Genomic DNA, 20,905 nt, shown 5'->3' on the forward strand with positions numbered 1-20,905 from the left:
AGGAGGGGATCATGCATAGTCTATTGTACTCTCAGAGAGTAAGTGTTCAATAAATTCCATTGATCGACTGATTGACTATTATATTCTTGACATACTTTTGGGGGCACTCGGGCATATTTTCACATATGTCCTCATATATGAGGACATATAATGAGGGCATATGTCCTCATTATGGTTTGGCGCAGGCTTGGCATAATGCAAATAAGGTCACTTATAACAGGAGAGGGCAACAGTTTTTTTCCGCCAAGGGTAGGAAGCCAGCCCCATGAACCTGCTGGCAAAGATGCTGCTAATGGTCAGGGTCACTAGCTTTGGAAAAACCCATTCCCCACCAACACTTCAACTGGAAGCCCTGTGTGGGTCAGGGATTGCATCTAGCCTGATTATCCCGCCTCTGCCACTTGTCAGCGGTGTGACCTTGGGCAAGTCACTTAACTTCTCTGGGCCTCAGTTACCTCATCTGTAAAATGGGGATGAAGACTGTGAGCCCCACGTGGGACAACCTGGTTACCTTGTATCTCCCTCAGTGTTAGAACAGTGCTTGGCACAAAGTAAGTGCTTAACAAATACCAACATTATTATTATTATTATCTTGGATCTGTCTATTCTGGCATTTAGTACAGGTCCCACATTCCCCAGCTCTGCCGCTTGTCTGCCGTGTGACCTTGAGCAAGTCACTTCACTTCTCTGTGCCTCAGTTCTTGTCTTGTCTTATGCCATTAAGAGTCCATCTCCAACCTATAGCAACACCAGGGACACATCTCTCCCAGAATACCCAACCTCCATCTGCACGATTGCAGATTGCACCAGAACGATTTCCTGTAGTGTGTCCACAGAATCTTCTTGGTAAAAATACAGAAGCGGTTTACTGTTGTCACCTTCCATACAGTAAACTTGAGTCTCCGCCCTTGATTCTCTCCCGTGCCGCTGCTGCCCAGCACAAGTGAATTTTAACTTGTATCATATTGCCTTCCACTCGCTAGCCACTGGCCAAGCTAGGAATGGAATGGGTAGGCCTCTGCTTGACTCTCCCTCCCGGAGTCGAGATTGGTAGAGTACTGGAAATTCTTCAAGTGCGACACTGAGAGGGGGTGCCTCAGTTACTTCGTCTGTAAAATTGGGATTAAGACTGTGAGCTTCTTGTAGGACAGGTACTGTGTCCAACCTGATGATCTTGAATCTACCTCAGAGCCTAGTACCGTGCCTGAAACATAGAAAGTGCATAACAAATACCATTTTTAAAAATAGTACAAGGTTTGACACATAGTTATTATTTTTATTCCCTTCCACGCCACACACATATAGATTTCCAACTTCTGCACCTGTGCAACCACTGGCCCTTTTCTGCCGATGAGATGAACAATCCATTGGAAGCTCCCACTCAGAAGGAGCCTTCCTCTTCCTGATTGTCTGCCCTCAACTGTATTTCATTGTTTGAGGTTGTGCTTCACAAGCAGCGTGCCTAGTGGAAAGATCAGGGTCCTGGGAGTCAGAGGACATCGGTAATCCTGGTTCTGCCACTTGTCCGCTGTGTAACCTTGGACAAGTCACTTAACTTCTCTATGCCTCAGTTATCTCATCTGTAAAATGGGGATTAAGACCGCAAGCTCTATATGAGACAGGGGCTGTACCCGACCTGATTATCTTGTATCTACCCCAGTGCTTAGGACAGTGCCTGGTATAGAGTAAATGCTTAACACATACCACTGTTTTTTTGAAAAAAAAGTATCTTTAAATTGTTACAAGTAATATGACCAGAAATGCAAAGAAAATCGATCAATTAATCAATCACTGGTATTCACCGAGCACTTACTAAATGCAGAGCACTGTTTTAAGTGCTTGGGAAAATACAAGAGAATTAGTAGATGCATTCCCTGTCCATAAATTAACCTAGATCTCATTTCACTCACCTGTGTGGCTTTAATTCATTCTCTCTCTCAGTCTCTTTCTCTCCCTAGAAAGAGAGATGGAGAGTTAAGGGGCCGATGAAGAGAATGACTGTCTGAACTTTGCAAATGATGGCCTGAGCTTTGGTGGTTGGGCCAAACTCAGAGACCAGCTTTAACGGTAGTTCCACTGGAGACAAGGTCTCAGCAGCAGGTAAAAGTGGATTATTCATCCTCTCTATCCTGAAAGAGGTGGTAGGGGCAAAGGCGGGGGCCTCTGAGCCAATTTCTCTAACTATGGTTTTTCAGGCAATTAAGGAAATGGACTTGAAAATTAACTCATGGACATATGCTTTAGCTTGGAAGATGGGCTCATTAACTCTTTATTTTTTTAAAGAAAGGAATGATGTATCATGCATTCTACAGTGGAACTTTTTCAGTCCTTCTCTCTTTCCATAGGACTTGGACAAGTGTCACACATGGAGGTAGGTCAGTTATTTTAATTCAAAATAATCCCCACCAAATGCCCCAATTTAGGAGCCTTCTACAGTAGCCTTAACTGAGGAAAATTCTGTGTTAGAGTGAAAATATCAAAGCTCTGGAGAATGTGCTTAAGAAACTGAAACCTTCAGATCCTGGGAATTTTTGAGGTCCCTGGATTAACAAGTCTTTGGAGATCAGCAAGAGGAAATTTTTCAGACTACCTCCTCTCTTTCTTTAAAAATAGCCTAAAGGTTTATTGAATTACGGCTAAAACTGGGCAGGAGGCAATTTGGCCCTTCTTCAGCAAGGATCATTTCCAGCTTTTTCCATCATAATAAGAGTATTAGGGGAACTAAAAAAAATGAAATTCCAGGCATGATTTGGATGGCACTGGCTGATCTTTGGGAAAAGAAAATCAATTTTTTTGTATTATATCTTGAATATGTTAACTTTTTGAAATTGTGTACCTCATTTTTTCAAGTTCTGACTCAGGCCAAGCATAATGCGGAGGCTTAATAAATGTTCTTAATGTTTATTCTATTTACAATAATAATAAATAGAAGGTAAGCAGTTCTTTGTTCATTTTTCGCAGTTGAGGAAGTTGGGGCCAACAGAGGTTAAATGGCTTCCCCAAGGTTACACAGAAGATCAGAGGATGATGGTCTCCGGATCCCCGCTATCCAATGCTCTATCTACCGAGCCACATGGCCCTCGATATTAATGTTATCATCATTAGCATCGGAAAACTGAATTTTTCCCAGAGACCATCTCCCCATTAGGTGCAGCACTCTTGTTCTCCCGGGGCAAAAGGGAGACAGGTGCTGGGAGCATCCATTTTATTAGTGATAATGGAGTCACTGAGATTAAAGCAGAAGGAAAATTGGCTCAGGAGGCTGAACACGAAGCATGTTTAAATTGCGACCAAACCCAGTGGCTGAAAGCACATTCGTGTACTAGCTCGTTGCCAAGTTTTCACAAGGAAGCAAGCGGCCAAAATGTTCATAATTAAACCATGGGGGAGCTTTTATGGGGATTGAGAATTGTTGTGGTTTTTTTGCCATGTGTCAGGTAGGAATTTAAATCTCTCTCAAAGAATGCACTCTAGGAATAAATCCATTGGACAGCAACAAAAGAAAATAGGACGTTTAAAGGGGAGGACAATAGAGGAGGAAACAGGTGACTTGTAGGCGAAAGAAGCTTCTTGCCAAAAGCCCACTGGGAAACCACAGGCTACTCTTCTCAGTGGGCTACTGTGGGCTATTTAAATCTCTCTCAAAGAATTCACTCTAGGAATAAATCCATTGGACAGCAACAAAAGAAAATAGGACGGTTAAAGGGGAGGACAAGAGAGGAGGAAACGGGTGACTTGTAGGCAAGAGAAGCTTCTGGCCCAAAGCCCATTGGGAAATCACAGGCCACTCTTCTCAGTGGGCTACTGTGGGCTATTGAGAAGGCTACTCTTCTCTTTTTAGGGAGCACTGTGGTCTAGTAGAAAGAGCATGGGCCTCGAAGTCAGATAACTTAGTTTTTAATCCCAGCTCTACTACCTGTCCCCACTGTAACCTTGAGCAAGTTCTCTTCTCTGCGCCTCAGCTCCCTCAACTGCAAAATGGGGATTCAATACCTGTTCTCCCTTCTACTTTAACTGTGAGCCCCATGTGGGACCTGATTATCTTGTATCTACCCCAGTGCTTAGTATAGTGCTTAGCATGCAGTATCACAAATACCACTATTATTATTATTATTAGTTATTCAGATTTGCCACTACAGTCCACCAAAACAACAGCTCCCAGCTAGGGCATCGTCTATCACATTGGACGGGAGGCCTGTGGTTTCCTCACATCAGCCCCGCTCCTTATTGTGTGGAGGAGTCTGGAGGGCTTAATGTCAGTCATTCAGTCGGTGGATTGTATTCATTCATTCAATCATATTTATTGAGCGCTTATTGAGTGCAGAGCACTGTACTAAGCACTTGGGAGAGTACAACAGACCAATAAACAGATACAGTCCCTGCTCACAATGAGTTTACAGTCTAGATGGGGAGATAGACATTAATATAAATAAATAAATCACAGATATGCATATAAGTGCTGCGGGGCTGGGAGGGGAGATGAATAAAGAGAGCAAGTCAGGGTGACGCAGAAGGGAGTGGGAAAAGAGGAAAGGAAGGCTTAGTCAGGGAAGGCCTGGTGGAGGAGATGAGCCTTCAATAAGGCTTTGAAGCGAGGGCGAGGACAGTCCTCAGAAAGACCCACACTCTTCTGATTTACCTGACTCCTCAGTACCTTTAGGAAAGTTGCTAGGCGGGTCAGCTGACTAGCGTTAGGAGGCAGGCACAGATCATGTGAGGGTAAATTCAGTTGGGGCACCTGTTGGCTACCAGCACCAGTAACAGCATGCCCAGTGCAAGCCATGACCAGGATTCTGCTATAAGGCCAGTCACTCTATCGTTTTTCTTCCTTTTCACCATCCCCCATCCAGCCCTTTTTTTTTCCTTTTTTTTTAGTGGCATTTGTTAAGCACTTACTATTACTATGTGTCAAAGACTGTTCTAAGCACTTGCGTAGGTACAAGTTGATTAATTTGGTCACAGTTCTTGTCCCACATGAAGTTCACATTCTAAGGTAGGAGGGAAAACAGGTATTCCCCCCATTTTACAGCTGAGGAAACCAAGGTACAGAGAAGTTGAACAAGGTCACACAGCAAGCAATTGGGAAGTCTGTGCTGTCTCCCCTAAGCCATGCTGCTTCTTCAGCTTTGCGCTCCAGGCCCCTAAAAGTAACATACAGAAATACCCATTATCACAACTCTGTTTGATACCATGTGCTGCTGATATTAGAAAACCCTCTTTCCTCCCTATTTCCTGCCCACCCCCCAGAGACCTGCAGTAGCCGCATTGTACCCAGCCCAACCCAACCCCTGAATAAACACAGCAGGAATCATTCATTCATTCAATCATATTTACTGAGGGCTTACTGTGTGCAGAGCATTGTACTAAGCTCTAGGAAAGTACAGTTCAGCAACAAAAAGAGACAATCCCTGCTCACAACGGGCTCACAGTCTAGAAGGGGGGGGAGACAGACATCAAAACAAGTAAACAGGCATCAATAGCATCAATATAAATAAATAGAATTATAGATTCATTCATTTAATCGTATTTATTTAGTGCTTACTGTGTGCAGAGCACTGTACTAAGGGCTTGGGAAGTACAAGTTGGCAACATATAGAGACGGTCCCTACCCAACAACGGGCGCACAGTCTAGAATGAACTAGATATATATAGATATATATACGTACCAAGACAAGTAAAGAGGCATTAATACAAGTAAATAGAATTATAGATATGTACATATACACACAATTGCTGTGGGGATGGGGGAGGGTAAAAGGAGCGAGTTGGGGCAATGGGGAGGGAAGGGGAGCTGAGGAAAAGGGAGGCTTAGTCTGGGAAGGCCTCCTGGAGGAGGTGAGCCTTCAGTAGGGTTTTGAAGGGAGGAAGTGTGATTGGGGTATTTGAGGAAAAAATATATGGAATGCTTCATGAATTTGCATGTCATCCTTGCGCAGGGGCCATGCTAATCTTCTCTCTATCATTCCAACTTTAGTATATCTGCTGATGTGCTGAGGGCGAGTCAGTTAAATTGACTTTCTCTGGGGGGAATCCATCAATGAATGCCAACTTGTACTTCCCAAGCGCTTAGTACAGTGCTCTGCACACAGTAAGCTCTCAATAAATACGATTGAATGAATGAATGAATTTATCGAGCATTCACTGTGTGTAGAGCAGTGTGTTAAGTCCTTGGGAGAGTAAAACTGATCCTTGCCCACAGAGAGCTTAAAATCTAGTGGTATGGGACATATACAGGTCAGGTCAGCCAATCAGTCAGTCAGTTGTATTTATTGAGCGCTTATTGCATGCAGAGCACTGTACTAAACCCTTGGGAGAGCGCACTATAACAATACAACAGAAGCATTCCCTCCCCACAATAAGCTTACAGTCTAGAAGGGGAGGCAGACACTAATGTAAACAAATAAAATTACAGATATGTACACAGGTGTTGTGGGGCTGGGAGGGAGGATGAATAAAGGGAGCAAGTCAGGGTGACGCAGAAGGAAGTGGAGTCAGATACACCTCCACAGTGGAATACCCATGCAGGTTATCCAATCCTGCAGTACCCTAAGCAGGGATCAGCATATCAGGGTAGGGAGAGGTGACCTGAATCAGCACATTGGGTTCTGAACTACAGGGGATAAAAGGGAAGCAAGGATAAACCAACCTGTCTCTCAAACTCTCCACTCCTTATGCCTTTTAACATAGAGAAGAGAACCGTATAGTGCATAAATTCCTATTTTATATCCTAAACACCCAGACTGTAGGCCCAGTCTGGGCCCAGAATAGTGTCATGCACATTTGGGTGCTTAATAAACACTGAATTGGGCTTGTCAACGGTAATTGGAAAGTGAAGAAAGAAGGAGAAGAAAACTTGACTAAAAGGCATTACAAGTACTGTATAAGTATTTTCCATTTCAAATATCCCAGACTAAGTGTTGTTCCTGCGTTCCATTCACAATGCGAAACATCACCAAACTGTAACTCCTTAGGGCTGGTTTCTTCCTAATGCACCCGACAGGAGAGACTAGAAAACATGAAAGCGAGAAGGGAGGTTCTTTAATGAACTTAACCCGCTGAAACCAAAAGAGCATTGGGTTGAAGTACACCTGAAAGCATTGGATTATGACCGTAGCTTCAAAAGACTGCAGCTTCATTTCTGAGGGCTGCTGCATTGAGAAACAGGGCAGCCCCCTTTATATTCCGCCTAATTTACTTAGCTCACTCAAGGCTGAAAGCTTTTTTATGCATTCTGAAGATGCGATTTTTTTCCCCCAGACATCACAAGCCCAAATGCATAGAGCATGCTCTGAACGCCCCAGCTTGCAGCAGAATTTAAGGACTTAAAGATAAAAGGCAGAGAGATAAAAATGCCCTTCAGTTCAGGGAAGGAAAAAATACCTTCTCTGCGGCCACTGAGCCTATGTGAATTCAGTGGGCTTTCTTTTTGCCAAAAAAAAAAAATCGCAAATTCACTGGACTCTCTTTTTAGTCTTTTACCTTCCCTTTGTCTCTTTTTTCCATTCCTTCATTCTCTTTATTTTTTCCTGGGGTTGTCTGCTTTTATTGGTTTCCCCTTCCTTTTTCCTTCCTCGTTCATTGGCCGTTGTTCTCCGTAGCTCTTCCTTTCCTGCTTCATCTCTTCCACTGGTTGGCTTTTTTTATTATTATTTTTCCCTCCTACATTTTCTTTTTTGGTCGCAGCTGCCCCCTTATGGTCCCCTGGTACATTGCCTCTCTGCCGGAAAAGCGAGGGAGAACTGGAAAGAAGTGTGATTGGGAGGAGGGTTGAAAAATAAACATATTTGCTTTTAACTTTAAATATAGTCAAGGAAGCTGAAGGGGAAACGCCGCTCTAAATGATAACTTGATTACTGAAGAAAGCGAGGGGCCTAAACACTGCTGTGTGTGTTGGAGTCTGATTGGCATCTTGGTAAACTGCGTGGGAGTAAATATTAGGAAGGAGATTGGAAACTAATGACTATGGTGGGTGTGAATTGACCCAGCCTGAAGCATCTTCAGTAGCAAAAGGTCAACTCCCCCACTCTCCCCTTTCAATCATGACTTTCAAGCTCAAATTAGCAGCTATTGCCATCATCGCCGAACAATAACCTGACATCAGGATTTCTAATTAAGGCATCATTATTCACAAGCTGCAAACTAAATGGTAAGTTTCAGAAATTTATGTTAGCGTATGCGTATACCGATATGTAGCAAAGAGATGGGAAAATGTGTGGACAGATTAAACTATAAGAATCAAAGCCTTTGGCCTTAGTCAAAGCATGGAAAGTATTGGTAGTCAGGAGGATTCAGTTTTAAAGTTTCAAAATGTAAAAAAAGATTTTACATTTAATTTAATTTGAACTCCAACTTATTAGGGTACAAATATTAACATCCTTCATATGTAAGTATTCAGCCTCTATGGTTATTTCTTCTCAAAACCTTCGCAACGGGCATGTATTTACTAAATTATACAGTTGAGGTGTCTGTAATCAAAAATGCTCCCCCTGTTGCTACCCCTTCTTGGAAAGACAAGCTTCTTTCAGAGACTTTGTAGAAAGTGTGTAAAAATATATTTATAAAGATTTATAAATATCCAGTTCATTTCTTGATGGGTTAGGAAAGCTGAGGCCTTTCGGTTCTCTGTGTTTGGTTTGGTGGTTTACAGAGAAGGGGCATTAGATCTGTAAGATGGAAGGTGAGGGTGGGAACTAGAGTTGAGTTGGCTAATAGCAGCACATATCAATTTTTGTCACCCATGAACCCCTTTGGCAATTAGTGACACTTGGACCCTTTTCTTCATTCATTCATTCATTCATTCAATCGTGTTTATTGAGCTCTTCCTGTGTGCAGAGCACTGTACTAAGCGCTTGGGAAGTACAAGTTGTCAACTAGAACTCCTTCCCCTTGTGGACAGGAAATGTGTCTACCAACTCTGTTATATTGTACTCTCCCAAGCGCTTAGTACAGTTCCCTGCACTCTGTAAGAGCTCAATAAATGCGATTGATTGATTGACCCCTGTAGATCACTGCTCTCCCCATCTTCAACACCCTTCTGAAGTCACATCTTTTCCAGAAGGCCTTCCCTGATTAAACTATCTCCCGATTCTAGTTTCCCTCCCTACTGCATCACCCATGCACTTCATTCATTCATTCAATCGTATTTATTGAGCGCTTACTGTGTGCAGAGCACTGTACTAAATGCTTGGGAAGTACAAGTTGCACTTGAGTCTGTACCCTCTGTGCACTCATCATTATTATTATTATTATGGTATTTGTTAAGTGCTTACCATGTACCAAGCACTGTTCTAAGTGCTGGGGTAGATACAAGGTAATCAGGTTATCCCACACGGGGCTCACAGTCTTAATCCCCATTTTACAGATGAGGTAACTGAGGCATAGAGAAGTTAAGTGACTTGCCCAAGGTCACATAGCTGACAGGTGGCGGAGTAGGGATTAGGACCCTTGTCCTCTGACTCCCAAGCCCATGCTATATCCACTAGGCCAGACGGCTCCTGCACATAGCAAATGCTCAATAAATACCACGGATTGATTCCAGCTGAGACCCCTCTAATTCATTCATTCATTCATTTAATCGTATTTATTGAGCGCTTGCTGGGTACAGAGCACTGTACTAAGCGCTTGGGAAGTACAAGTTGGCAACAAATAGAGACAGTCCCTACCCAACAGTGGGCTCACAGTCTAGAAGGGGGAGACATCCTTCTCTGCAGTTTTGCATTCCCTCAAGGCTCAGTTCTGGATCCCCTTTTTTTCCCTCCAACTCCACTCACTCCCTTAGAGAACTCATTCGCTCCCATGGCTGCAACTAGCATCTCTAGGAGGATGATTCACAAAGCTACCTCTCCAGCTCTGACCTCCATCCTTCTCAGCAGACCTGCATTTCCTCCCGCCTTCAGGACAACTCTATTTGGATGTCCCACTGATACCTTAAGCTAAACATGTCCAAATCAGAACTCCTCACCTTCCCACATAAACCCTGTCTTCCACCTGATTTTCCTATCACTGTAGAAAACACTACCGTCCTCCTTGTCTCACAAGCCTGTAACTGTGGTATTATTCTCGACTCATCTCTCTCACACATTCCGTCTGTCACCAAAGCCTGTCAGTTCTATCTTTTCATTCATTCATTCAATCATATTTAGTGAGCACTTACTATGTGCAGAGCACTGTACTAAGCATTTGGGAAGTACAAGTTGGCAACATATAGAGATGGTCCCTACCCAAAAGCGGGCTCACAGTCTAGAAGGGGGAGACAGACAACAAAACTAAACATATTAACAAAATAAAATAAATAGAATGAATATGTACAAATAAAATAGAGTAATAAATATGGACAAACATATATACAGGTGCTGTGGGAAGGAGGTAAGGCAGGGGAGATGGGGAGGGGGATAAATATGATTGAATGAATGAATGCACACAGTAAGCGCTCAATAAGTACGATTGAATGAATGAATGAACGAACTCATGATGTCTGGCTCCCAAGACCGGGCTCTTTCCAGTGGGCCACATTGCTTCTTTGCCCAAGTGTCTGCCCATGTCACTTGCCCAAGTCAGAATCTGATACCAATGAGATGGTGCTAGCTTTGCCATAAAACAAGGGTATGCTCTTCCATGGCTATGAAGGGAGGCTGCCTCAGGAGGCAGGTCCCAAGGTTTCATGGAGCAGCCCGCGCTCCCTCTCCCCACTCCCTTCACCAGGCATTTAGTACAGTGCTCTGGGCATTTAGTACAGTGCTCTACACACGGTAAACATCTCTAGAATCCACCCTTTCCTCTCCATCCAAACAGCTTCCAAATTGATTGAAGCTCTTATCCTATCTTTCCTTGACAGCATCAAACTGCTTGCTGACCTTTCTGCCTCCTGTCTCTCCCCTCTCCAGTCAGTACTTCATTCTGTGGCCCAGATCACTTTTCTGAAAAAACGTTGAGACCATATTTTCCCACTCCTCAAGAACCTCCAGTGGTTACCTTTCCACATCCACATGAAGCGGAAACTCCTTACCATCAACTTAAAGGCACTCAATCAGCTGACTCCCACTTTCTTTACTTCGTTGATATCCTATTACAACCCAGTTCAAACACTCCACTCCTCAATGTTAACCTATTCTATGTATCTCTAGCTCGTCTATGTCCCCAGCAACCCCTTGTCCTTGTCCTACTTGGGGTCTGAAACTCTCTTCCCCTTCACATCTGCTAGTTCCCACTCTTTCCACCTTCAAAACCCTCCTAAAATCACAGATCCTCCAAGAGGTCTTCCCTGGCTAAGCCCACATTTCCCCTCCCCACCCTCTCCTCTGCATCAACTATGATACTTTGAGCACTTTGATGCTCACTCCCGCCTCATAGCACTTATACTTACGTGTAGCCTTATAATCTACTCTTTCCCCTATTGATAATGTATTTTAATGCCCGCCTTCCCCTGAGACTATAAACTCCTTGTGGGCAAGGAGTATTTCTACCAACTTTAACGTACTGTACTTTCCCAAGTGCTTTGTACAGTGCTGGACACACAATAGGTGATCGATGCTTGATTCATTCACTCAATTTTTCATTCATCAGTGAGACTACAGTCCATCTCTAGAGTACAAGGAAAGGCAAGTGAATAGATAGTTTGGTACTCCATTTTGAAGTGCAGCTTTTGGGATGAGGAAAAGAGAGGTAGAGGTGATGGTGGTAGTAGTGATGGTATTTTTTACTGAGTAATAATAATGGTGGTATTTGTTAAGCGCTTACTATGTGCGAAGCACTGTTCTAGGTGCTGGGGGGGATACAAGGTGATTGGGTTGTCCTACGTGGGGCTCACAATCTTAATCCCCATTTTACAGATGAGGTCACTGAGGCACAGAGAAGTTAAGTGGCTTGCCCAAGGTCACACAGCTGACAAGTGGAGTAGCCACTGGGTGCAATGCACTACGCTAACATGTTTGGGAAAACACCATAGAAATGCAAAACACACTGTAGAAAAAAAAATCTTTAAAGATTAAGAGAAGAAACAGTCAGTTAGGGCGCCCACAGGACTAGGTAGGTAACAGACTTATGTTCTAAGTAGCTGATCCCTCTGCTTCAGCCAAAGTGAGAGAATGAGAACCGAATGTCCTTCACATCTTTGCCAAAGCTTCGCCTCTGAGACTGCCTTAGCTAAACATTACCCAGGTGGTCTACTTAATACAAGATTACACTGCAATTACACCTCATCTGTCCCTCTCCATCAGAGGTGACCTTGTTGACATTAGTGCACAGACAGATAAGGAAAAGCATCATACAGATGATGACATCAGCTTAACCCTAGTTGAGAGTTGAGACTTTAACTTTTAGATTGTAAACTCTCAGGGAAAGGGCCTGATTTGTTTTTACTTGTTAATACAATCTCCAGCACTTCCGCCATATGCTGGAAATGTTTAATGATTGCTGAGGGAAGATGATGGTGATTGCCTCTGGAGAAGGGGCAGTTTCCGGGCCAGTAGAATCATTCAACTTGTACCCAAATTAGACACCTCTAAACTTCTGGCCATAAGACTGAGCCAGCTTCACCCAAAGGACTCCTGCTTTGGCCAAAATGGCACCAGTGGCCCTGCTGTAGCCTTTTCAGTCTCCAGGTTTCTCCCCAGCAGCATTTTCAGCTAACACTTTTTTTTAAATGGCATTTGTTAAGCACTTACTGAGTGCCCACTCGCTGTTCCAAGTGCTGGGGTACGTACAAGGAAATCAGGCTGGACACAGTCCGTGTCCCTCATGGAGTGCACGGTCTTAATCTCCATTTTACAGATGAGGTACCTGAGGCACAGAGAAGTGAAGTGTCTTGCCCAAGCTCACACAGCAGACAAGTGGTGGAGTCAGGATTAGAACCCAGATCTTTCTGGGTCCAGGCCCAGGCTCTATCCACTAGGCCACACTGCTTCCAAAAAGAGCTACAAGAACCTGGGTGGCCATTACTGGTATAAGTAACTGGGGGCAGCACCGGCCCAGCAGTACTTTCTAAATTGCATCCTAAATTTCTTGAGGACAGGGACCATGTCCATTAACTTTATTGTGCACTTCCAAGTGCTTAGTACAGTGCTCTGCACACAGAGGCACTCAAAAAACGTTATTGATTGATAGATTACACCAGTTTTTCTTTGTTCTTGAGGGCCTCCTTGGGAGAAAGATAGACTGTAAACTAGCCTCTCTACACTGTAAGCTCATTGTGGGCAGGGAATAAGTACCATCTCTGTTATACTGTATTCTCCCAGTAGGTTGGAACAGTGTTCTGAACACAGGAAGCGCTCAATAAATACGACTGATAGATTGGTTAATTACCAGTGAGAGGGACCAATGAACTCTTTTGGATCCCTAGAGAGGACCATTTAGTACACTGTTGCAGCAGTAAACCAAACGGTACCTTAGTAGCCCAAAGAGCTGGGTGAATCTCCTCAATTATTTTACAGCGAAAATACATTGGTGCACCAGGAGAGTCTGGCTGGTTGAAGAGCACATTTTATTCGTTTATGGAACTTGGCTTTTAGTTCAAGAAAAATGAAGTTCAGACAAGTTATATGAATTGGCAGAGAAGGATGGATGAGAGATCAAGGGTACATCTGAAGCCCAGGGTAAGACGCTCACTACTAAGCCAGCTGTAGTCCAGATGTGAGCCACACCCAGCAAGTGGCCTGTAAGCACCTTGTCTAAGGCCCCTGGGGGTGACCTGGCTCCGGCCCACACACACTGGGTAGAGGCCTGAGGGAATGATGCCTTGCCCAGGTGTCCATCCCCTGAGGTTTTTCTGCCTCTGACCCAGGCCCTGGGGAAGAACCCATCCAGCCTGGGGAAGGACCCATCCAGCCTGTGGAAGCTTTGGGTGGTCTGCCAGAGCCAGGAATAGCATCCAACCCTAGAGACCAGGCTGGTTCTGGAGTTGGAGCCATCGCACGGCAGATCTCAGGGGTTCAGCCCACCCTGGGACCACCATGAACAGCAATGAAAGACTATGGGGACCTACAGAGTCCTCTAAGGGGCTGAGCTGCAGTCAGACCAGATTTTTCCTGACCACTCAGGAGTGGGCTTGCTTGCCGTGGACAGTGGGCCAGTTTCTCAGGTTGGGAAGGCAAGGCAGTATGAGCCCAATGCAGCTGTTTTTCTGAGTGAGTTTCAACATGGGGCCTCCCCTGTGAGAAAGAGAGCTATTTGAAAGAGAAATAATTCAGGGGGAGGCTCTTCCAAATGGAAAGACCCTCAGATGATCCAAGAAAAAGAAGACTTTGCAAACCACTGCAACTATGCTTCAGTTCAGAAGTTAGTTGGAACTACATGGGGCCTTGCCGGGGGAAAGAGAGCTATTTGAAGAGAAAAGATGTCAAGGGGAAGCTCTTCCAAATGGTAAATCCCTTAAATGATCCAAGAGAGGGAAGACTTTGTGAACCACCACACTGTGCATCAGAATTTAGTTGGAACTTCTTAATTAGAGAAGCAGCGTGGTCTAATAAAAAAAAGTCTGGGAGTCAGAGGACCTCGGTTCTAATTGCGGCTCCAAGTCTCGTCTGCTGGGTAACCTGGGACAAGTCACTTAACTTCTCTGTGCCTCAGCTACTTCACCTGTAAAATGGGAATTAAGATTGTGAGCCCCATGTGAGACATGGCCTGTGTCCAATCCATTGATCTTGTCTATCCCACTGCTTCCTGCAGTGCTTGGCACATAATAAGTGCTTAGCAAATACCATTAAAAGAAATTAAGAAGAGGGTGGAGAAGGACAGAAGGATTTGCATTTGGATTGTTTGAGTCAGTTTCCCTTAATGTTGAATACAGATAACAGTTCTCTTGATAGTGAGGCAGTGTTTCGATCTGCTCAATGGATTATAAATTTCTTGAGGGTAAAAGACTCCTTTTGTAGGTTCCCAAGCTTTCTGTACAGTAAACACATAGTTAATGCTGTTGTTGATGATGCTCAGTTGGTAGACATTAAGCAATATTTTACCGTTGGAGGAGTTATTGCCACTATAATTACTATTGTTTATGGTATTGTTACATCTTTATTCAGCAATGCATAATTATGGCACCTTCCCCCGGGGACCACAAAAGAGTCCGGACATTTAACATTTGCTGAGCTGGTCCTAGGCCCTTGGAGCTGCTCCATGGATTCAGATCTGGATGCACTTAGTTATTCTATAATGGGGGTGGGGGGGAACTCCTTGCAGAACCCCACCTTCAGGAAAACTCCCATTGCATAATTCACCGTGTCTGATGCCACACACTGCTCAAATGCACCCACAGTCAAGCCATCTCTTCCGACATCATTTGTTGTAACCAACAGGTTGTTGGACAAACCTTCTTCTTCTATAACCAAAATGTGTGGTGAAAAAACATGTTACGGCAGAACTAAGTATATCGGAATGAACTATGAACCAGGGGGTGGGGGGGTTAATTTCGGGGCCTTCTCCTCCCTTTGGAAACCCCAGAAGTGGTTGTCGTAGGGCCCACCAGATCTGAGGGATAGGTTGGACTACACCTGTGTCCAGGGCAGGCTGTTTCCTCAATCCCGATGGGCTCCGAGGCTCCCAGAACCAGCCAAGACTACTGGGAGTAGACGTGGAACACAACCTGGAGATGCGCATCCCAGTATTCACACCCACAGTCCAGAAATGGGATAGGGCAGAGGCCATGGACGTCCAAAGATTGAGTATAGACCAGAGGGTCACTTCCAAATGATGCCGCACTCTTCCGGATGGGGATACCCTGAAACAGGCTTGAATGGGCTGAGGCTGAGGTGCTCTGATGCTCCCTCCCCACCCTCCAGAGGGAAAGGATTCTCTATTTCAGCGACATGTCACTCAGGGTTCACTGTAACCATGTTTTCATAGAATAACTAATTTTATGGATGAAATTTGGAAATTTCTTTCTAAAACCATGGAAAAGAACCCCGTACTTCTAAAGTGGAAAATGCAAGTTTAATATTTTTCGTATTTGGAGTCCTCTCTTCCTCCTGTTATAACAACTGCAAATAGCCACATTGTTGGAAGAGTCGGTTTTGCCTTTAGGCCAAACTGAGGATTTAGGGCCTCTGGAAGAACTCAAATAACCTTCTGTTTCAAGCCCTTTCAGACCACGTATCTCGGATTAACAGTGTGATGGTTCATCCAGCAGATTTACATGACACTGTAAAATCCGTGTTATGGTTTGGGTCAACTATGTGCAAATCACTCCTGACTTTATTTTTTTTAAAGTTATCTAAGTGTAAATAACATTGAAGTGGGAGTTGGAGATTTCCAAACACAAAATGTGATAAACAAAGCTAATGGCAAGTTAAGATAAGGCAGCAACCCACCCAGAAGAAGACACAGCTACCTGCATGGAGGTACAGGAGAAACTCAGCTATGGGACGGCGCATTATTCTGGCCCTGTAGAGTTTGCTCAGTTATGTTTTGTGCGATATTATCTTGACTCTTCCTGCTACAGCCTGTATGATAAGGCGGTAATACGTGCTTAGTGAAGTAAGGCAGTGCGGAAGCCACACGACCATTCTAGAAAACAAAAGTACAAGTGTTCCTAAAACTGTTAGCTCGTGGCTCCCTCTAAATGGTTTTCCCAACACGGTTTAAAAATACCTGGCATAATACTGTTTGGTTTCTGAAAGCATTTGTGACCACATTATCTTAAGAACAACATGAGCCAAAAGTAGAGTACGGGAGTTGCGGAATATGCCAAGAAAGAATGCCTGCAGGTACATCCTTTTTTTTCAAAAAATTATTTCCCCCTCGATCATTTTAGGACGGAAAATGGTGGGAAAATGAGGGGAGAGAAGGAGAGTTGGGAAGGGATTCCCTTAGGAAAAGGAGAGGAATATGTTCAAGGCATTCCAAGGATCTGACTAGTCAAAACTGGGTGGGATTTGGTATTAGTACAGCGCTGACAAAGAGCTATGCGTGTCCCAGCCTCGCAACACCATCCTTCTCCCCTCTGAGACAGGGGCAGGGCCCTTTTCCTGTGTCTGCTCTCTTGAAATCATTTCTAGACTCTGTATCCTGTCTGAAGCGTGTGAGTGTGTATATCGGTGTGTGTGAAAGAGGAAGAGAAGGAGGGAGGCCGGTGGGGAGGGTTGGAGAGATGAGTTGGGCATTTGTTTTGAATTGGAAGAAAACAGAGCTTCACTGCAGCCCTGGGCGGAAGTGCGGGTGGGAGACGGGAGCGGGATGATGGATATTTATTATTCATGTATTTATATTTATTTGCACTCTCCCAGGCGCTTAGTGCAGTGCTCTGCACACAGTAAGCGCTCCATAAATCCAACTGACTGACTGATTGATGGATGGATGAGGGCCGTTGGGAGGTGCCTGGTGCTTGGGGAGAAGGAATCGGAGAAACGGGTGGCGTTGTGGCTAGAGCATGGACCTGGGTGTCAGAAGGTCATGGGTTCTAATCCGACTCCCCGACTTGTGACTTTGGACAAGTCACTTTACTTCTCTGGGACTCAGTTCCCTCATCTGTAATATGGGGATTAAGACTGTGAGCCCCACATGGGACAACCCGATAACCTTGTATCTATTCCCAGGGCTTAGAACACTGCTTGGCACCTAGTAAGCACTTAACAAACAACGTCATCATCATTATTATTATTCTCTGGGCCTCAGTTTCCACATCTGTAAAATGGGGATTGAGACAGGGACAGGGAGGGACAGGGACTGTGTCCAACCAGATTTGCTTGTCTCCATTCCAGGGCTTAGTACAGCGCCTGGCCCATAGTAAGCGCTCAACAGATACCATCATCATCATCATCATCATTTGCAAACGGGAAGGGCCCGTGGTGAGGAGGGCGCCGTGTCCGCGCCGGATCTCGGGGGTCTCGGCTTTGCTCCTGGCCGGTGGGGGGAGAGAGGAGGTGGGAAAGCGTGTCTGGGTGGGAGAAGGATTAATTTTGATTTTTGCAGCTGCGGTCACCGCCACTCCCAACACTGCTGCTGCCCCTGCCCCTCCCCCTGCTCCTGCCAATGCTGCTGCCCTTAAAGCTGCCAATGCCGATGCCCCTGCAGCTGCCCCTGCTCCTATCCCTGCCAATGTCCCTGCCCACGCGGCTGCCCCTGCCCCGCTCCTGCCGCTGCCCCTGACACTGCCAATGCTGCTGCCCATGCCGATGCCCCGTCCCTGCCAATGCTGCTGCTCCTGCCCCTGCCCAGCTCCTGTCCCTGCCGCTGCCCCTGCCAGTGCTGCTGCCCTAAACGCTGCCCCTGCCCAGCTCCTGTCCCTGCCGCTCCCCCTGCCCCTGATGCTGCCCATGCCGCTGCCCCTGCCCCGCTCCGGCTCCTGCCGCTGCCCCTGACACTGCCAAAGCTGCTTCCCTTGAGGCTGCCCCTGCCCAGGCCGCTGCCCCTGCCCAGCTCCTGTCCCTGCCGCTGCCCCTAATGCTGCCCATGCCGCTGCCCCTGCCCCGCTCCGGCCCCTGCCCCTGCCCCTACCCCTGCCAATGCTGCTGCCCTTGACGCTGCCCATGCCCAGCTCCTGTCCCTGCCGCTGCCCCTGGCCCTGATGCTGCCTATGCCGCTGCCCCTGCCCCTGCCAATGGCGTAGCCCCTGCCCCTCTCCGGCCCCTGCCCCTGCCCATGTTGCTACCCTTGACGCTGCCCCGCCCCTGCCCAGCTCCTGTCCCTGCCCCTGATGCTGCCCCTGCCCCTGATGCTGCCAATGCCGCTGCCCCTGCCCCTGATGCTGCCCATGCCGCTGTCCCTGCCCCGCTCCGGTCCCTGTCCCTGTCCCTGCCCCTGCCAATGCTGCTGCCCCTGATGCCGCCGCCCCTTCCCCTGCCCAGCTCCTGTCCGTGGCCCCGCCTTTGCCCCCGCCTGGCTGCTGCCCAGCATGCGGGCCGGCCGCCCCGCGCCCGGGCCGGGCCCCGCCGCCTCCGCCTCGGCCGCCTGCTGCCTCTTTAACGGGCACCGGGGAAGGGGCGGGTCCCGGGCAGGGGCGGGCCCCGGGCTGGGCCGGCCTGTCATCCTCCAGCCCTCCAGCCCGCCAGCCAGCCAGCCAGCCAGCCCATTCCCAGCCCATTCCCAGCCCAGCCCAGCCCAACCAGCCCACAGCTCTGCCTCCAACCTCCCGCACGCATACACACATGCTGCTCGCCCTCAAAAGCCTGGCAGCGGCAGAGCGGGCGGCAGAGAAAGGGAAGCCCACCCCCGCAGCAGCCCCCCACCCCCCCTGCAGCCCCCCGTCCGGCCCAGCCCTCCCCAGCTGCCCTCCCAGGCGTCCGGACAGCAGGCCAGGCGGGGAGAAGGGGCAGCGGACACCAAGTCGGAGCTCTCCCAGCCCGAGGCAACTGCGGCAGCTTCAGCAGCATCTGCCGCCTCCTCGTCCTAACCCTTCCCGCCCCCAGCTGCGGGCGGCCTCCACCCTGGGCCTCCCCCGGGGAGGCTGAGGGGACCAACGCGGACCTCGGAGACCCTTCCCCGCATCCCCTCGGACTCCCGGGTCCCTCCCAACGCCCGCCGGAGAGCCCACATCTGCCGGGGCTTTGGGTCATGCCAGAGGCGAGTCGGCGATTGGGCTCTCGTGTTTTCCCCACCCTCGGCTTTCGGGAAATGCCCGCGATGTTAGGATAAAGGAAATGACACTTTGAGGAACTGCAGAGAACATAGACACGTTTGGGGTTGTTTCCCCCTTTTTTTTTTCCTTTTCCAAAGAAGGGAAGCCGATTTCCCCATCCCCTCTTCTTTTTCGCACCCCCTCTTCTGAATTCAGGAGCCGTTCTGAGGTGCAGGCTAAGGGCGAAGACGGGAAGCCAAGACCCTCCCCCCCAAAAAAGACAATTAGGAACATTTGCAGAGAAAAATCAAAGGGGGGAGGAAAAAAAAAGGCGCAGAAAGTGACTTACCCGGGAAATCCTACAAATCCAACTCTGGAAGAACCCCCTTCCCAGAAATGGATACGCTTCCTCTGGTCTGGGGTTTTTTAGCTCTGTGCTTATCAGGATCCGAAGTGATAGGACAAGCAGGTAAGACCCCTGAAAGTTGTTTTCTATGCCTCTTTTTTTTTTCTTTTCAATTTTAAAAACAATTGCTGGTGCGTGTGTTTGTGTGTGTGTGTGTGTGTGTGTGTGTGTGTGTTTGTATGGGAGATGTTCTCAGCACAGACCCAGACTCTCACTCTTACTATAAATCCAGATCCTCACCTCACCTCTCCACTCCCGTCTTTTCACATCTAACTTTTCCCCGCTAGCAGCCGTAGAATGCGTGTGTGAGTGTGTGTTTTGAAACAGAGTCAGTCTTTGGCTGTGTTCAGATGTCGCATATGGAATAAATCAAAGGTTTAAAAATACTACAAAGACTTTGCATTACAGTTTTGGGGATTTTTTTTTCATGTCTTGAAGTAGAACCCATCTCCCCTGAGTTTCCTCAATCCAGCCAGAAAAACATAAATCATTTGCCTCCAATTAATTTGGCAATGTTATCTGAAAGGTTTGGGGAGGAGGGAATGTAGTTTTGGTTTTCAGCCGTTGCTCCTTTTAGGACTAGGCAGAGAAGATCATACGGCTAAGGTTGATGGAGCAAGTCTAGCGAGCGGTGCTGAAAACTGGGGCCTGGTGAAGTGTCTGCGTGCCCGGTTTTCCTAGGCAACTGCAAGCTCGTGTGTGTGTGTATGTGTGTGTGTCTGTGTTTGTGTGTGCGTGTGTGTGTGTGTATATATACGCGGATGCACGTTTATTAGATTAAACAGTCTAAACCTCAAGGGTCTCCTGCTCTTGTGAAGTGGCTTAGAAACTTTTCTTAATGGCATCCTCTCCCACCCAGTTGCCAAAAGGGAATGCGGGCAGCCCTGCGCCCAGAAAAGAAAAGTGAAGTGGCCACGGTCCGGTTCGAGGTCCCTGTGAATTGTCGGAATGGGTGTGGGGGTGGCGGCCCAGAGGTTGGTGTTTAGCTGAGGGAGGGAAGGGAAGGCGAGGATGGG

General features: G+C 46.9%; 1 protein-coding gene and 2 non-coding genes across 7 annotated transcripts in view; 1 reads left to right on the top strand and 2 right to left on the bottom strand.

The window, feature by feature from the left end:
* Positions 1–5,891: 5,891 nt before the first annotated feature.
* Positions 5,892–5,993, bottom strand: LOC119931241. The gene has a single exon (XR_005452093.1). It is a non-coding gene; the product is annotated as a U6 spliceosomal RNA (small nuclear RNA).
* A 4,542-nt stretch (positions 5,994–10,535) lies between these two features.
* Positions 10,536–10,666, bottom strand: LOC119931257. The gene has a single exon (XR_005452107.1). It is a non-coding gene; the product is annotated as a small nucleolar RNA SNORA24 (small nucleolar RNA).
* An 8,545-nt stretch (positions 10,667–19,211) lies between these two features.
* The window catches only part of NRP2 (neuropilin 2), a 144,416-nt gene continuing 142,722 nt past the window's right edge, over positions 19,212–20,905 (top strand). For all 5 annotated transcript variants that reach the window (XM_038748683.1, XM_038748684.1, XM_038748685.1 and 2 more), the window contains exon 1: positions 19,212–19,952. In XM_038748683.1, coding sequence (XP_038604611.1) covers positions 19,880–19,952 — 73 coding nt within the window. In that variant the 5' untranslated portion in view covers positions 19,212–19,879. The remainder of the gene's footprint in view (positions 19,953–20,905) is intronic.

This window comes from Tachyglossus aculeatus, chromosome 7 (assembly GCF_015852505.1).
Source record: "Tachyglossus aculeatus isolate mTacAcu1 chromosome 7, mTacAcu1.pri, whole genome shotgun sequence".
Taxonomy (NCBI): Eukaryota; Metazoa; Chordata; class Mammalia; order Monotremata; family Tachyglossidae; genus Tachyglossus; species Tachyglossus aculeatus.